General features: G+C 38.2%; 1 protein-coding gene across 1 annotated transcript; it reads right to left on the bottom strand.

The window, feature by feature from the left end:
* Positions 1-18907: 18907 nt before the first annotated feature.
* LOC126214947 (uncharacterized) lies at positions 18908-19630 on the bottom strand. The gene has a single exon (XM_049941584.1). It carries the CDS (start codon positions 19628-19630, stop codon positions 18908-18910), a length of 723 nt encoding a protein of 240 aa, XP_049797541.1.

Raw genomic sequence — 19630 nt, 5'->3', positions numbered from 1 at the left:
AAGATCTGTTCGAATTTCAGCCTCCTGACACTGTAGATTTATGTCATCCACCACCTATAAATATAACAAAACAGATAACAGGAAAAGGATAGAGTGCTATCACCATATAGTGGAGACACTGAGATGCAGACAGGCACAACAAAAAAACTTAATTACACCCCTCACACAAGGCCTCCATGGTCAAGGTCACTAACGCACTCTTGTAGAGTGGCGTTGGACCAATGGGTAAGCTGGTTTGAACTCTGGTTGTGGAAAAAATTTTCACTGCCAGTATTTGGCTGGCAAGAGGAGGTGAAGTGGTGGTGTAAAGTTTGTGATAGCCAGACTTTGTGCCAATGTCCTGGTTTAAATATCAAACCTTTCCACAGTATCTCGTGGAGCAAGGGCATGTGACACTGCTGATGATGATTGTGTAGGTACATGGTGAAAGACCCCCAGGATATCCTAAAGTTAAAATTTATTTAAAAAAATGAATCACTGATCAACCATAAGCATTGCTAAGGCACAGACAAATGGGAAAAAAAGCCAGTCATTCATTTTTCTTTGTACATGATTTTGTTTCTACCTCTCTCTCGTATTTGGAAGAATAGTTAAGAGGTAGTGCTTACAATATGAAGATATCACAAGTCTTATGTGTTATAAGTGTGTATGAATAAGATAATACTTAACAACAGTATTAAGTATTTTTTACTGATGTGAAGTAGAACCAAGTAAGGAGGATTTTCTTCATTTTTTTGATGTACACTGGTGTCCTTGATGTCGGTTGCCTGCATCTACAATTGAAATGTAAGAGAGAAAGTCTGAATAGCCTCAATTCGTACAAGCAGAACTTTTCTAATAGTGCAATTGTATTAGCCTTTAATTTTTTTTCTGTCCATTGGATGTGGATGTTAAGCTTAGCGGCCCACTTGGTGCTATTCGCAAAGAGTAGGCTGTGTGTCAGCAATAAGTTTCATCCTCTCTCTCCTCTCATCGTCATCATCATCATCATCATCATCATAATCATACAACACAGACATTACACTATACTCAACACTCTCTCTCTCACACACACACAATACATACATGTAGTATTACAAAAAGTTGTAATGGAGTATGCTGCAAACAAACAAACACACATGAACACTGTCCCTGGCTGCCAAGGTTGGCCTGATGAATTGTCTAATCAAATTTGGAATATCCAAGAAACTCTTCAGCCTAGTCAGAGCTTGTCGTCTGACTGAAAATGTGAATTGAAGTTCAAGAGCCATGTCATTGAAAGCTTTAACATAATCACAGGGCTGAGACAAGGAGATGGTGCATTGCCAAAATTGTTCAACCTGGCTATCGAAAAGATAATGAGGGAAGCTTTCCATAAGAATATCAAAAAGATCAAGGCAGAAGGTGAGAAAATCAATCATCTCACATTTGCCAACAGTGTCACCCTGTTGTCCAGATGTAAGGATGAGTGACTGTGTGGAGGCAGCGGTTAGCAAGATCAGTCCCCTTTTGAATGAATCGAAGACTGAATATCGTATGATGAGCAGGACTCATCCTTATCCAAGAGACCTGCTCCAGCCACTGAAGGTCAGAAACTGACCATGCAAAATTGTTCATAATTTTAAATACCTTGAGATGATCTTCACAGATAATGCACCATGTGAAACAGAAACCACAGCGAAGACCCAATCTTCAAACCAGTCATACTTTAATCTCAGTCAGCCTTTTGAATAGTGCGATCTCTAAAAGCATTTCAAACTCCAACTCGGCAAAACACTGGTCCAACCCATATAGTTGCAAAACTTAAGTGTCTGAAAAAAAAACAACAAGTAATGTTCTTATTTTCAAGTGGAAAGTCTTGGGGAAGATGGATGTTCTGATACAAGATAATATCATTGAGAACAGAGAACCCATCATAATTGTGAGCTGGAATGGGATCTACAACAGACCAAATATTGTAGGCCTGATGAAAACCAAAGTGGCTTGTATGGGCATGTCTTGTAAATCAGATAAATATCAGTGGCCTTTGAAATCCATGGAATTAACTCCCTGCAGAACAAGACTACTAAACAGACCAAAGCAAAGGTGGAGAGATGGAATCCACATCTGCAGATTGTCACAGAGGGTGAATAGTAGCAAAAAGCAGGAAATACACTGAAGAGCCACAGAAACTGGTACACCTGCCTAATACCATGTAGGGCCCTCACGAGCACACAGAAGTGCCACGACACGAAGTAGCATAGACTCGACTAACGTCTGAAATAGTGCTTGAGGGAGTTGACATCATGAGTCCTGCAGGGTTGTCCATAAATCACTAAGAGTACAAGGGGCTGGAGATCTCTTCTGAACAGCACGTTGCAAGGCATCCCAGATATGCTGAATAATGTTCATGTCTGGGGAGTTTGGTGGCCAGCAGAAGTGTTTAGACTGCGAAGAGTGTTCCTGGAGCCACTCTGTAACAATTCTGAATGTGTAGGGGTGTCACATTGTCCTACTGGAATTGCCCAAGTCCATCAGAATGCACAATGGATGTGAATGGATTCAGGTGATCAGACAGGACGCTTACATATGTGCCACCTCTCCCAGTCATATCTAGACGTATCAGGAGTCCCATATCACTCCAACTGCACACGCCCCACACCATTACAGAGCCTCCACCAGCTTGAACAGTCCCCTGCTGACATGCAGAGCCTGTGGATTCATGAGATTGTCTCTCTATCCATACACATCCATCCACTCAATACAATTTGAAATGAGACTCGTCTGACCAGGCAACATGTTTCCAGTCATCGACATTAAAATGTCAGTCCATGTGAGGTGTAAAGCTTTGTGTTGTGCAGTCATCAAGGGTATACGAGTGGGCCTTTGGTTCCAAGAGTCCGTATCTATGATATTACATTGAATTGTTCACACACTGACACTTGTTGATGGCCCAGCATTCAGACCTGCAGAAATTTGCAAAAGGGTTGCACTTCTGTGACACTGAATGATTATCTTCAGTCGTTGTTGATCCCATTCTAGCAGGATCTTTTACGGCTGCAGTGATGTCAGAGATTTGATGTTTTACTGGATTCTTGATATTCACAGAACACGTGTGAAATGGTTGTTTGGGAAAACCCCACTTCATCGCTACCTCAGATATGCTGTGTCCCATTGCCCATGCGCTGACTATAACACCATGTTCAAACTCACATATATCTTGATAACCTGACATTGTAGCAGCAGTAACCAATCAAACAACTGCACCAGACACTTGTTGTCTTATATAGGCATTGCCAACCACAGTGCTGTATTCTGCCTATTTACATATCTCTGTATTTGAAAACACGTACCTGTACCAGTTTCTTTGGCACTTCATTGTAGAATCCTTTGAAGAGGAGCCTTGCTGCCACACAGGCCTCTAGACCTGATTGCCAAAAGTAGGTACATTATGAAATACTTCTGCTATCTGTCACACATTTTTCATGGATAGATTCTCAAAGGGTTTTATAACTGCATTTTCATTCAAGGGTCATGCAGATCATTTTTCTTTCTAGTACTGTACTTGTGAATATCTCTGTTATTGTCAAATTTGGATGGATTGTTGATAACAAATTTCATAAGTTAGTTAATGTACTCTGAGTGTGTGGTTAAGATTCCAACATGCTTCAAGAAATGCCTACGTGATGTACACATGTGAACCATACCTTTTACCTAAGTGGGGAGTAACCCCAAAATGTTAACCCATAAAACATCAGAGAATGAAAAACAGAAAAATACGTTAATTTACTGATGTCTGTAATCCCAGAGTTTGGAATAATTTCCAATGCAAAAATAGCAGAAACTAAATGTTTTAGTATGTCTACTGATTTTTTTTTTCCACTTCAAGTATTCATCAATATACACACATAAAATCTTAGAACTTTCTATGCTATTTATTGTTCGATGGCATGCTAACTTAAGGCTATTAGGAGGTGGGATATTTTTGGCAGTACAAATCTGAAAAATCTGTGTCCTTTCAACATTTCAATTTGTGCAAAACCACTCAGTAACTTTCACAGAAACATCATTTATACCATTTTTTCTATTGATACTTCTTTGCTTGGCTTCACAGCAATGCCTATATCATCTGCATACAGGAAAAACTCTACCTTCTGATTCAAATGAAGTGGCAGATCGCTAACATACAGCAAGAACAGCAGTGGACAAATGATCACACCCTGTGGGGCTCTTATTGCAATTTCTTCTCACACTAATGATGTGGCATTCCTCTTGGTATAACTTGAACAGCCTAATATAACTTTCTGCATACTGTTTCTTAAATAAGAACTAAACCAGGCATGTGACGATCTTGTATTCCATAAAAACTTAACATCTCTAGTAGAATATTATGACTGATATTATCAACTGCCTTTAATAAGTCACAGAATACCCCAGCTGGTGATATTTTATCATTTAAAATTTTTGTTATGCAATTAGTACATGTATAAATAGCTGACTGTGTAGAACAGACCTTTTGAAATCCGAAATGTGATTGGCTAAGTATCCCATTACTACAAAGGTGGGTGACAACCCTAGAGTGCATTACCTTCTCAAGAATTTTGGAAAAGGATGTAATGAGTGACAATGAGGGGCATTTATCATCATCTATGGAGTAATCCTTTTTATAGAGGGGCCTAACAATGATGTATTTCATTCTGTCAAAGAAAACATGCTGAATTAATGCTGTATTACAGAAGTAACTAAGACCATTGAAAATTATAGGACCACTATTTTTTAGTGTCTCAATGGAGATATTATCCAGCACAATTGAACTTTTACTTTTTAGAGGCTTGGAGATCTTCCCTGTTTAATATGAAATTGTTAAATTAATTTTTATTTCACTACATGTCCTCTCTATTGCTTTTCAGTGTAATGTTTTGCTTTCTATTCTTAATCTTTTGTACCAATTTTCTCATCTATTTTGGAAAGTAATTACTATCCATTTTTTCAGTGCTTCCTTCTCTTTAACACAGCTAATACATTCTTACATGGCCTCTTTCCCTCTCTGCCTCTTAATAATATGACATACTGAGTTGATTTTTCCTGCCTGATTTGTCCATTTCGCACACAACGTGCATACTCTCAGATTTTTACAACATTTCTTAATATGTTACAGAACTGTTTACAATATGATAGTGTTTCTGGGACTTTATTGGTTCTGGCTAGTTTGTAAAAGTTATTTTTTCATTGTGAAGACACCATTATAGCTGTGGTAATCCAAAGTTTCTTTAGTAACAACTCTTTATAACTTTTAATTATACTTTTAGGAAAACTATTTTTAAAAATGAATACAAACACCTTAGGAAATGTGTAGAATTTAGAGCTAGCACAACATGCATTATAAACTTCACTCCAGTCAACATTTTCAGGCTTTCTTTAAAATATTCAGTAGTTTTGCCAGTAACCAGCCTTACTGTTTTCTTAGGCTGCTTCTGAACTGTACACGGAACTTGTAGGGGTACAGTCATCGATACAAAGCCTAAGTAATGAATCTTACACCTACTCATCTCTGTCAAACGGAAGCCCACAGGGGGCACAAGGATGCCCCATCATCTAAGATAAGTGTGCTATTGGCGACTGCCAGTTGGGTGAGTGAGAATGCCTCAGTTCTGATATGACAGTATGAGCTGAGGAGCTGGAAGGAGAGCATGCTATATGGAATCACAAAATCAAAGTATGGAAAGTAGGCAAGAACAGTTATACTTTTATATTTACCTCATTGTTGTATGATATGGGACTAAGTATAATATTTTAAGTTAACCAGAGTTTGTATACAGCGTGAGTCAGATGTGAGTGAGGTGTGCCCAACCATGCATTTGGAGCACAAGAAAAATCTGTGAGTGATCCTGAAGGAAGAGAGCAGCTTCTCACCTGCAGAACTCGTCTACGGCCAGTCGCTCTCCATCTTTGGAGAATTCATGGATGAAGTACCACCACCATCCAATGCCTGAGACCTGCCACTTGCAGAATTCCTGTGCAGTCACATGGCGGGCCTCTGACTGCACCCACCAACACGACATGGCACTGTCAAAGCCTTTGTCCACACTGACCTACAGCCCTGCACACATGTCACACTGTGTATAGAGGTACAGCCATCACTTCAACTGCCCTACTTCAGACCACACCACTTGATAATTCATGGTGGGAAGACATTGGAGATCGATTGTAAAGGTAGACCAACTAAAGTCTCAATTGACAGAGTCAAACCAGCATACATCTTGACAGAGCTGGCCCACCAGGCATTTCTTCGACCTGGCGAAGGACTTGGAAACGGATGAAGCTCAGCATGCAACTGGCCAGGTAGATCTTGTCCACACAGCTGCTGGTGACATACTCATGCCACAAGCTGCAATCCACACGAGTTGAGCACAATGTGCACTCCCCACCACTGTGTACACAACTGGACAGCACCACTTGTTTGCTACATTTCTCGTGCCTGCGAATTAAATGTTATCCGTGAGATGGGAGACTATTCACACACTTGGCCAGTCACATGTCCATTTCCCTTCTGTGGCTATGAGACTGCACTGCACATTCGGTCACTGAGGACTGTGTACCCTCTGGGATCAGTTGTCAAGCCATTCACCACGATCACGTGATTGCTCTCTCAGACATCTCGAGTGTGATTATTACAAGTTTTTCGGTGTATATGTATTGCCATTAATCAATTAGTTGTTGTGTAACCCCATATATTTAATTTCCATCATCTGTGCATAAAACTTGGACTTAATGCATGGGTGTGCAGCAAGCTAGCTCACAGTGTGACAGTTTTCAAAGCGGCAAAAACCACTCATTGTACACTTCACATCTACTGCTAATGGTTAGAGGGATTGGCAACATGCTGAGCTTATGTACCATAATCACAGATCACTCGTCATACTGCATTGCAGGCAGCAGTCAGCCAGTTGGAACACTCCTAATGTCCAACCCTTGAGTGGTGTTTATCTGTTTATGTTTTTATAATTATTTACAAAATTAGTATCAGAAACAATTTTAAAAACATAACATGGCAATAAACCCCTTTAAGGAAAATTAGGAAACACAGTAAAAATGCAAAAACAAAAGTGAATCATGTACACAATTTAAGAAACTCAGTTTTAGGATGTGCTAAGTATTCATCTAATGGCCCTGACATCCTGTGCAAATTTATGTTGCAAGTTAATAAATAAGATAATTTAAAAGTCAAAGAGTGGAAAGCCCAGGATGAAATAACAACAATATAAAAAGCATGGATTTCTACTCATCACTTAGAGAAGGCACTGATCTGTGGACAGGCACAATGATAAAGACTGCTAAACATTTAAGCTTTCAGACAAAAAAAATCCTTCTTCTGAAATAGGAAAAAACACACATATGCACACAGGCACAACTCACACACATGAATAGTCATTGTCTCTGAATGCTTGGGCCTAACTGTGGACTGTGACTGCCTCTGACATGACAGCTATCTGCTGGGGTGGTCGGGGAGAGTAAGGAGGAGGAATGGGGTGGGGAGTGTGAGAGACAGCAGAGTAGGTGTGGGGGTAGATGCTATGTTGCCACTGTTTGTGTGTGTGTGAGGGGGTGGGGTGGAAGAGAGGGGAGAGCTGAAAAGTAGAGAAGGGGAGCAGACTAGTAGGTGAAAAGAAAATGATGTGGAAGCAGGGAAGGGGTACGTAGGTGGAGAACACGAACTAGCGAAGTCCGAGGATGGGGAGAGGAGAGGAGTGGCTGTGGGGGTTGGGGGGATGGCCATGGTAATGAATGATATGTTGTAGGGAGAGTCCGCACTTACACAGATAAGAAAAGCTGATGTTGGTAGGAAGAATCCAGATCATATAGTTCACGTAGACTGTGTAGCAGTCATTAACTAAAGCCCTTGGCATTGGGCAGCATATTCAGCTACTGCGTGGTCCAGCTGTCCTGGTTACAGTTTGACGGTGGCCATTCATGTGAACAGACACCAATTTATTTGTCATGGCCACGTAGAAAGGGGGACAGTGGTTGCATCTTGGTTTGTAGATCACATGGCTCCTTTCACCCATGCTTTTGATAGGATAGGAGACGCCAGTGACAGGACTGGAGTAGGTGGTAGTGGGAGAATGTATGAAAGATACATAGAAGGTGCTCCAAATAAGTGCAGAGCAGCACGGGAAGTTATTAGACAAGATAATTCTTCCAGCCAGGTATGTCAAACTCTGCTTGATCCATCAGATCTGAATGACCATTTTTTCATGTCAGTCAGAGAACTAGGAGATAAAATTAAGACCTCAGACACTTTTGCAAGGGATCTACTCGGTACCCTGCTGCCTGAAGGAACTTTATTTCGCTGGGATAAAATCACACCTGATGAGGTCTGTAAAACTGTTTTCAAACTGGCTGTTTCTAAAAGTATGGATTGCTACTGGATGTCCATCTATCTTTTTAAAAGAACTGTTCACTTGATAAGTGAGACACTAAGTTTTATTTTTAATAAATGTTTAGTTGTATGGAGTCTTTTCCAGATTCACTTAAAATCTCAAAAGTCATCTCCGTATACAAAAATGCTCCCCCAGAACTACCAACCAGGTATTTGAATCACTCCTCTACATACAGTTAAGTAATTACTTTGAAAAACATGCTCTTTTATGCAACAATCAGTATGGATTTTTGCCCAGGTAAGAATACCACTGCAACTGTTCCAGAAATTGTTGACCAACCTTTAACTGCTTTCAGAAATGATGATGTCACTTGTATTATATGATTTAAGTAATGGTTTTGACTGCATTCCTTTTAATACAAGGGTCATCCACAAAGTAAGATCCGTTTCTATTTCTATCCGTGGCAGCACAACATTTGCAGTTCCGAGCATGTGCAACAGTTACTCTGACCCAAGGAGAAGACACGTGCACCATTTTCATATCGCTGCTGCCAACATGTGCTTTGTAGTGCTTCTTTATACTGTCAGCCATAGTTGAAAATGCCACTGTGTGTGAAATCAGTTCTGTGATTTGTTTTCTAAATGCAAACAAAGTTAAACCAAAGGAAATTCATCGGAAAATCTGCGAGTTTTACGGTCAAAATGCTATGAGTGATTCAATGGTTAGAAGATGGGTCAGACTGTTCAATGAAGGACATGATCAAGTGCACGATGAAGAATGAAGTGGATGCCCGTCTGTAGTTTCTGATGGACAGGTTCACACAATTGAATAGAAGATTAAGCACAACCATAAGTTTACGCTTAGTGCCCTTGCTAGTGAAGTTCCGCAAATCTCACGATCACTAATCCATGAAATTGTTACTGAAAAACTGAAATTCCGAAAACTTTGCTCACCTTGGGTATCCAAAATTCTTACTGAAAAACACAAAAAACAATGTATGGGCAGCGCACTTCAGGTTTTGACACGCTACAATGAAGAAAGTGATGGTTTCCTTCCTCAGATAGTCACAGGGGATGAAACTTGCGTATCATACCACACCCTTGAAACAAAACGGCAATCAAGGGAATGGAGGAACACTTCATCCCCAATGAAAGTTAAGCCTAAGCAAATCTTGAAATCTCAAAAAGTCATGTGCACCGTTTTTTGGGTCAGAAAAGGCATATTGCTGATCAATTTTTTACCACGAGGCCAAACAGTCAGTGCACAAGGTTACTGTGAAACCATTAAGAAATTGCGCCGCACAATACAGAACAAGTGGCGAGGATTACTGTCAAAAGGTGTTGCTTTTTTTCCACGATAATGCTCGACCTTGCACGACGAATGTGACCAAAAAACTCTTACAGGAATTTCACTGGGATGTGTTTGATCATCCCCCGTACAGCTCGGACCTCGCTGTCCTTGGTGGTCAGCACTTCAACGATGATGACGAGCATGTTACCACATGGTTGAATACACAGGCGGCAAGAAGGCATACAAAAACTTGTGCCACACTATAACAAGTACCTACAAAATTTTGAAAGCTATGTAGAAAAGTAGTTTAACAGTTGTAGATTTTTGTACAATAAATATTTTTTTCTGTATTTGTACACATTTGTTTTATATAACCACACGTAACTTACTTTGTGGACATACCTCAAATATTACTAACAAAATTGGAGTATTATGGTCTGCAGAAATCTACATTGGCAGTAATCTCTTCCTACCTGACCAACAGAAGACAGTTTGTCTCATTTTGAAATAGACATATAGATGTACCACAGGACTCGGACCTTGGCCTCTTACTTTTCATTGTGGTTATCAATTAGATTAGATTAGATTTACTTTCATTCCAATTGATCTGTAGTGAGGAGGTCCTCCAGGATGTGGGACATGTCAGAAAAACAACAATACATGACAAATATTTACAACTAAAACAAATAAGCTAATGTACCATTCCACAGGTCCCAAGCAGAATGATCGTCATTTTTTAATGAACACTAAGAGTCATTTTACAAATACTAATGCACTGAATTTAAAATAAAAAAGTTTTTTATTTATTTATAAGGTAATAAACATGTAATACAACTACTGTAATACTTATTTACAATGAACACATTACTGCACTGAAATGGTGCAGAAGTTAGATTATACTTACACACACACACACACACACACACACACACACACACACACACACACGTTTTCAATGAACACATTACTGCACTGAAATTGTGCAGAAGTTATGTTGTACTTATATACAAATCAGTTGGTTTTACTAAGAAATTCATCAATGGAGTAGGAGGAGTTGGTCACCAATAAATCCTTTAGGCTTCTCTTAAACTGAATTTCATTGGTTGTTAAGCTTTTTATGGCTGCTGGCAAGTTATTGAAAATGTGTTCCTGAATAATGCACGCCTTTTTGTACTAGACTAAGTGACTTTAAATCCTTGTGAAGATTATTCTTATTCCTAGTATTGATTACATGAATTGAGCTGTTGGTTTGAAAAAGTGATATATTTTTAATGACAAATTTCATTAAGGAATAAATATATTGGGAAGCAGTAGTTAGTATCCCTAGTTCCCTAAACAGGCTTCTGCAGGATGTTCTTGAGTTCACACCACATATAATTCTTACTGCACGTTTTTGTGCCCGGAAAACTTTAGCTTGGCTTGATGAATTACCCCAAAAAATAATCCCATATGACATTATGGAATGAAAGTAAGCATAGTATGCCAGCTTTTTCATTTTTATATCCCCTATGTCTGACAAAATTCGCATTGCAAACAGAGATTTGTTAAGACGCTTCAGCAGTTCTGTGGTGTGCTCCTCCCAGTTGAATTTATTATCAAGCTGTAATCCCAAGAATTTAACACTGTCCACTTCTTCTATCTTCTTGTCATCGTAGGCATATACTCTTGGGACACCCCTTACAAGTTCTGAACTGCATGTAGTGTGTTTTTTCAAAGTTTAGTGACAAAGAATTGGCTAGGAACCAGTGATTAATGTCCACAAATATTTTATTGGCTGATCTTTCTAAGACTACACTTGATTTGCTATTTATTGCAATGTTTGTATCATCGGCAAACAAAACAAACTTGGCATCTGGTAATGTTACTGATGAAAGGTCATTGATATACACAAGAAAAAGTAAGGGCCCCAAAATGGAACCTTGTGGGACCCCACATGTAATTAGTTCCTAGTTGGATGATGCCTGATAGCTTGATACATGTCTCTTTCCTAATAACACCCTTTGTTTCCTGCCAGAGATATAAGATTTGAACCATTTTGCAGCGTTTCCTGTTACACTATAATATTCTAGTTTACTTAAAAGGCTATTGTGATTTACACAGTCAAATGCCTTTGACAGATCACAAAATATATCAGTTGCCTGCAATTTTTTGTCTAATGAATTAAGCACATTTTCACTGTAAGTGTAGATAGCCTTCTCAATATCAGAACCTTTTAGAAATCCAAACTGTGACTTTGACAGTATGTTATTTGAGATAAGATGGTTATAAAGACGACTGTACATTACTTTTTCGAAAAATTTTGAGAATGCTGGCAACAGTGAAATTGGAAGGAAATTTGATGCTATTTCTTTATCTCCCTTCTTAAACAGTGGCTTAACTTCAGCATATTTCAGCCATTCAGGAAATATTCCAGTGATAAACGACTGGTTACACAGATAGCTTAATATGTTACTTAGCTCAGAATCACATTCTTTAATTAACTTTGTTGATATTTCATCATACCCACTAGATGTTTTTGATTTTAAAGATTTTATGATGGACATTATTTCTGTTGGGGTAGTGAGGGTCAAATTCATATTATGGAAGTTACTTGAAATGTCTGGTCTAAGGTAATCCATAGCAGCATCCACCGAACCTGACAACCCCATCTTTTCAGTAACAGTTATAAAATGTTTGTTAAAAAGTTCTGCAACACTATACACATCTGTCACCAATGTATCATTTACTCTTAATGCTATTTGTTTCTCTTCATGTCTGGTTCTACCGGTCTCCTCCTTCACTGTATCCCATATTGTCTTTATTTTGTTATCTGATATGACTATCTTTTCCTTGTAATATATTTGCTTTGACATCCGTATTACAGTCTTTAATATTTCACAGTATTTCTTATAATGTGCTATAGCATCAACATTGGAAATGTTTCGGATTGAAAGGTACAGTTTTCTTTTTGTTTTACAAGATACCTCTATTCCTCGAGTAATCCATGGCTTCTTTGTAGACTTTGCTCTAACCTTGGTAAGTTTTGGGGGAAAGCAGTGTTCGAATAAGGTAAGCACTTTATTAGCAAAAATGTTATATTTTTCATTCATGCCATGAGCACTGTAAACATCAGTCCAGTGAATGTCTCTGAGGAGTGTCCTAAAATAATCAATTTTTGGCTTACTGATTACCCTCTTGAGCTCAGATTTAACAGATTTTATATCCTGTTCAGTATTAACATTTAACAGAAGGAACTGCATGTCATGGTCTGAGAGGCCATTGACTATTGGTTTTGTAATATAATTTTCTTCATTGGACTTTTCTATAAAGATATTATCAATGGCTGTTTGTGAGCAAGTGGCTATCCTAGTGGGGAACTTTACTGTGGGAATTAAGTTGAATGATAGTGTTACTAACTCAAATAAGTTCTTATTGGGAGAGTCTTTAAGGAAATCTACATTGAAGTCACCAGCAACCACTATTTCTTTGTTTTTGGTTGTTAAATGGGCCAGTACAGCTTCAAGGTGGTTTACAAACAGATTAAAGTTACCTGCAGGTGCTCGATATACACTTAATATTATGAAGGATTTTTTGTGAAAATCTAATTCTGTTGCACATGCTTCCATACGCTGTTCTAGGCAAAATTTATGAATGTCTATGTTCTTAAATTTATGACAGTTCCTGATGGATGTGGCAACTCCTCCTTTCTCCATTTCTGATCAACAAAAGTGAGATGCTAACCTAAACCCTGTAACACTTAAAAGTTCTATATCAGTGGTCACATGACCCATTGTCTATCACAGTCTGTAATCTGCTTGTTGATGATACAACTTTACATTCTTCACATCATGACATCCCAAGCCTTAATAAGACCTTACAAGAAGCTCTCGACTCTGAATTGAATTGGTTTGCAGCCAATAAACTTGTCTGTAACTCAAACAAAACTCAAAAGCTTATGTTAGGATTGACTAAGGAGATAGAAAATAAATGGGTCCAACTTTTAGGGATACATGTTGATGTAAACTCAGCTGGAAAGAACACATTAATCAAGTCTGTAAAAAGATCTCATGAGTGTCCTACCTCATATGGAAACTGAGAGATATGGTCGGCTACAATTATCTGCGCATGGTGTATTTTGGGCTCTTTCAGTCTCACATCTCATATGACCTTCTCACATGGGGACATTCTCCTCATATCAGAAACATTTTAAAAGACTAAAAAGAGTTGTCCGTACTTTATAAAAGGCTGGTCCAAAAGAGCACTGTCAGCCTCTTTTTACTAGGCTCAAGCTACCAGCAGTTGTGAACCTATACATCTATGCGTCTGCACTCTTTGTCAAGAACAGCATTCAGAAATGCATTTTAAAGGAAACAATGCACAAACATGACACCAGACATAAGGCAAACATTGATATTCTGAGGCACAGGCTAGCCATAACAGGAAACTCCCATAAAGTAAATGCCCTCAAAATTTTTAAGAAGCTGCCTCTCACTGCTTGATTCCTACCATTCAAAAAATTCAAAACAAAATTGTAGAATGGCTGACAAAATACCCATTATACTATATGAAAGAGCTCTATGATATGGACAATATTGACATTAATATTTAAAATGAACTATATTTAAAATTAACCCTGAATCAAGAACCTTGCTGTTAATAGGGACGTTTGCATGTCATAGTGATACAGATAGACGTGCCATAGGTGCAACCACAAAAGGGGGGTCTCTGTTGAGAGGCCAGACAAATGTGTAGTTCTTGAAGAGGGGCAGCAGCCTTTTCAGTAGTTGCAGGGGTAACAGAGTGGATGACTGACTGATCTGGCCTTGTAACATTAACCAAAACAGCCTTGCTGTGCTGGTACTGCGAACAGCTGAAAGCAAGGGGAACCTACAGCTGTAATTTTTCCTGAGGGCATGCAGCTTTACTGTATGGTTAAATGAGGATAGTGTCCTCTTGGGTAAAATATTCTGGAGGTAAAATAGTCCCCCAATCAGATCTCTGGGTGGAGACTACTAACAAAACCGACGTTCTGCTGACTGGAGTGTGGAATGTCAGATCCCTTAATTGGGCAAGTAGATTAGAAAATTTAGAAAGGGAAATGGATAGATTAAAGTCAGATATAGTGGGAATTCGTGAAGTTTGATGGCAGGAGGAACAAGACTTCTGGTCAGGTGAATACCGGGTTATAAATATAAAATCAAATAGGGGTAATGCAGGAGTAGGTTTAGTAATGAATAAAAAAGTAGGGGTGAGAGTAAGCTACTAGGAACAGCATAGTGAACGCATTATTGTAGCCAAGATACACAGGAAGCCCATGCTTATTACAGTAGTACAAGTATATAAGCCAACTAGCTCCACAGATCATGAAGAGATTAGAAGATTTGTATGATGAGATAAAAGAAATTATTCAGATAGTGAAGGGGGACTGGAATTCAACAGTAGGAAAAGAAAGAGAAGGAAAAGTAGAAGGTGAATATGGAATAGAGGTAAGGAATGAAAGAGGAAGCCACCCGGCAGAATTTTGCACAGAGCAAACACTTAGCTAACACTTGGTTTAGGAATCATGAAAGAAGGTTGTGTACGTGGAAGTGGCCTGGAGACACTGGAAGGTTTCATATAGATTATATAATGGCAAGACAAAGATTTAGGAACTAGGTTTTAAATTGTAAGACATTTCCAGGGGCAAACGTGGACTCTGACCGCAATTTATTGGCTATGAACTGAAGGAACTGAAAAGGGTAGGAATTTAAGGAGATGGGACCTGGATAAACTGAAAGAACCAGATGTTGTAGAGAGTTTCAGAGAGAGCATTAGGGAACAATTGAAAGAACAGAGGAAACAAATACAGCAGAAGAAGAATGGGTAGCTATGAGAGATGAAACAGTGAAGGCAGCAGAGAATCAAGTAGGTAAAAAGACGAGGGCTAGTAGAAATTCTTGGGTAACAGAAGAGATATTGAATTTAATTGACAAAAGGAGAAAATATAAAAATACAATGAATGAAGCAGAAAAAAAGGAATACAAACATCTCGGCTAAGCAGGGATGGCTAGAGGACAAATGTAAGGATGTAGAGGCATATATTACTAGAGGTAATGAATGAATGAATGAATGAATGAATGTATGAATGAATGAATGAATGAATGAATGAATGAATGAATGAATGAATGAATGAATGAAATTTTATTGTCGTTTAGCTATTACAGCAATTGACAAAGTCAAGTTACACATATACAAGTTATACAGCATATATACATGGGTTAAAGATCAATATGTGACATAAGTTTTACATAAAATACAATATTTAAAATGAAATAATATGAAAACATTGCATCATAACTGATTCAGTTAAAGAAATTATGCTACACTCTCCAAATCGGTACCACTATGATATTTTACAGTCGTAAAATTCCTGAAGTGAGTAGTATGGGTTTGCAGCTAACCAACTGAACAATTTGTCTTTAAATACATCAAATGGAGCTTCTACCCATTCTAGTGGCAAATTATTAAACATCTTCATACCCACCACTTCATAGCTGTTCAATGACTTGGATAATCTGTAGTAAGGTATGTCAAGATTGCTACTATTCCTGGTTCCATGAAAGTGTACATCTCTTCTACGCTGGTATTCTGATAAGTTGCTCTTTATATGCAGTAGGGCAGTGTAAATATACATGTTTATCACAGTTAATATTTTTAAGTTGATAAACAGTGGTTTGCAATGGGCCAGTTTATCACTGTTTGTGATAATTCGAATTACTTTCTTCTGAAGTACCAGAATGTCCTGAAGGTGTGAGCTATTGCCCCATATTAGAAGCCCATAAGATATAATACTTTGAAAAAAAGCAAAGTAGGCTGATCTTACATAGGCCGCAGGTACATGGTATATTAAATTCTTTAACAAATACACCACTCTAGACAGCCTTGCACTAATGTATTTTATATGTGGCTCCCAAGTCAGTTTAGTATCTATAACAATACCTAAGAACTTAACACTATTCTTGAAGTCTTCTGCTGGCGGATCTCTCAAACTAAATACAATCTTTTGAGTTTTACTTTCATTAAGCAGGAACCCATTAGCTCGGAACCAGACTGATGCCTGTGATATTGTGTCATTTGCCACAGTTTGGAGCATATCAATGTCTGAGCTGATATTGAAAAAAGTGGTATCATCTGCATAGAGAATGGAGTGAGTATTTATGTAGGATGGCAGATCATTTGTCATTAGGATAAATAGCAGAGGTCCTAATACTGAGCCTTGTGGCACACCGCACTTAACTTCAGCTAGCTGTGATCTCTGTTTACCAATACAAACAATTTGTCTACGGTTGCTGAGGAAAGATTCAAAAATGTTGTCGACTTCACTGTTTGTGATTCCGTAATAAACTAGTTTGTTGAGGAGTGAAATATGCTCCACAGAATCGAAGGCTTTGCTCAGATCACAAAATGTAGCCTGAGCAAAATTTTTTCTTTCATAAGCATTGAGCACTTTTTTAATCAGGGAGTCAATGGCATGGACTGTGGATTTGCCCTTCCTAAAGCCAAATTGTACCGGAGTAATAATGTTATTACATGTCAGATAATCACACAACTGGGAGTAGATGATGGATTCCAAAACTTTAGATAAAATAGGTGTCAGGGATATTGGGCGATAGCTAGATGGGCAATTTTTGTCTCCTTTCTTGTAAATGGGCACTACCCTGGATAATTTTAATACTTCTGGGAATACTCCTTCAATTAGACATCTATTTATACATTTAGTAAGAGGATATACTATGTAGCCAATTATCTTTTTTAACATATTACAAGAAATACCATATATATCTTCACTATCAGAGGGTCTAAAGTTATTTACAAGAGTTAAAACAACATCTGGTGTGACCTCTGTTAAAAGGAATTTATCGTTCAGGGTGTAGTCTACATTATGGTATTTAATGAGATCAACAACAGTCTCTTGTGGCCTCACAATGCTTTCCCTGATTTGGTTAACAGATTTTATACAGTAGTTATTAAATTCGTCTGCTGAAATTACTACCTCAACTTTCTGCTTGCTTTTGGCCACTGAATTTATTATAGTCCATGCTTTTCTGCATTTATTTTTTGATGACTCAATGCTGACTAGGTTATGTTGTTTTTTGGCCTCATTTAAAGCATACTTATATTCTTTTTGTGCTCTTGAGTACCTTTGTTTAGCCATATCAGTTTTCTTAAGTCTGTAAGAATCTCTATACAACAACAACCTTCTTTTCATATTGGCTAGTTGAGCGGTATACCATGGACTCTTATCCCTATGTCTATTACTGTTACTTTTAGGGTTAACTTTACATTTGTATTGAGGGCAGTTAGTCTCGAATATATTTAAGAAATAATGAAAAAATCTATCAAACAATGTATTGGCAGAGTCCTGAGCATTATTGTTAAACAGATGTGACCAGTCATAATTACTGAGTGAGACCATAAAATTAGACAATTTTTCTTGCGTTATTGGTCTTGTGATGACTACTTTAGGCTCTTTAAACTCCTTATACTCCATGTTAGGCCTATCTGTACTACCTATTTTTACCCAAACTGAGTCATGGTCCGAGAAATCGAAGACAGCTACATCTGAAGACAGTAACTCTCTATTGACATTTGTAAGTATGTTGTCGAGACAAGCGGACTGTCTTGTGGGTTTGCAGTTCGTAAAAATGAAGTTGAATTGTCGTAACAGGTTTTTAAATTCATTTACAGTGTGCACATCTTTGTTTACATCAAATGCGGCATTGATGTCACCACCAATCACGATACTATATTTCTTCCACTGAGGACTAAGAAAGAAGTTTAGTAAAGTCTCAAGTTTTTCTAAAAATATTAATGGACTTCCATCTGGTGATCTATAAAGAGATACAATAGCAATTTTTAAATGATCCAGATATACGCCTGTGGCTTCAAAATGTATCTCACTGCACAAAAATCCTAGATCTAGTTCATTACTACAATTTATTAATCCCTTCTTAATGTAAATTGATACACCCCCATGAATATGTTGCTCTCTGCTAAAACTGTTTGCTAAGTGAAAATCATCTAGTACATGAAAAGATATTTCATTTCCTTTACACCAGTGCTCACTTAAGCATAATGCATCAAATAAGTTATCATTTGCAAATTCATTTAAAATTATGTGTTTTCCACTTATACTTTCATGAGATAACCTATCTTGAAAGACAAAGTTGGTGAGTGGTTTTTGTTAATGTCACAGGAGGGGAGGAGTACAGTATTATGGGACAATGGAGAACATTTAATTGTTTTTTCAGCCCTGGAATCTACGTTAGGTGGTGGTTGGACTTCCTTGGGATAAACCATAAAAAATCTTCATTTCTCTTTGGTAATTTTTTGGGTCTGTTTGAAACACGGTTGGAAGTTTGTTTCACTTTACTGTCCACAAGTTTTATAGGAACATGTTTTCCCAAATCATTTGGTATCACTTCATCATGAGACAAAGGTGATACTTTACTTACTGTGACTGGTCTATTCTTTTCTGCTACTCTTGAAGGTGATGGAGGAGGAGCTGGTGATGTTTCTGCTGTTGGTGAAGTTGGTTTAGTTGCTGCTGGTGGAGGAGTTGTTTCTGCTATTACTGGTAAAGGAGTTGGTTCTGCTACTGCTGGTGTGGGAGATGGTGCTGCTGCTATAGGAACTGGTTCTACTGCTAGAGGAGTTGCTTCTGCTGTTGCTGATGGTGTTTCTTCTGCTATTGTTGGTGAAGTAGTTTGTGCTGCTACTGCTGGTGAGGGAGATGGTGTTACTGCTGTAGGAGCTGGTTCTAATGCTGGAGGAGTTACTTCTGCTGCTACTGAATGTGGTTCTTCTGATGCTGCTGTTGATTCTACTTCTGTTAGTATTGCTTCTTTAGGTACTTCTGCTGCATTTTCTGCTACTGTATCTGATTCTGCATTAGTCACTTCTAGAGATACTTTCTGTGATGATGATACAGGTACCACTGATGATGTTGTTGGTAGGTATTGCAGTCTCTGAATAGTTTCCAT

Source organism: Schistocerca nitens, chromosome 12 (assembly GCF_023898315.1).
Source record: "Schistocerca nitens isolate TAMUIC-IGC-003100 chromosome 12, iqSchNite1.1, whole genome shotgun sequence".
Taxonomy (NCBI): domain Eukaryota; kingdom Metazoa; phylum Arthropoda; class Insecta; order Orthoptera; family Acrididae; genus Schistocerca; species Schistocerca nitens.
This window is presented reverse-complemented; position numbering and strand designations above follow the sequence as displayed.

What these genes read in the sequence shown, in the direction of transcription:
- LOC126214947 (XM_049941584.1), bottom strand. Translation starts at nt 19,630, where the DNA reads ATGGAAACTATTCAGAGACTGCAATACCTACCAACAACATCATCAGTG.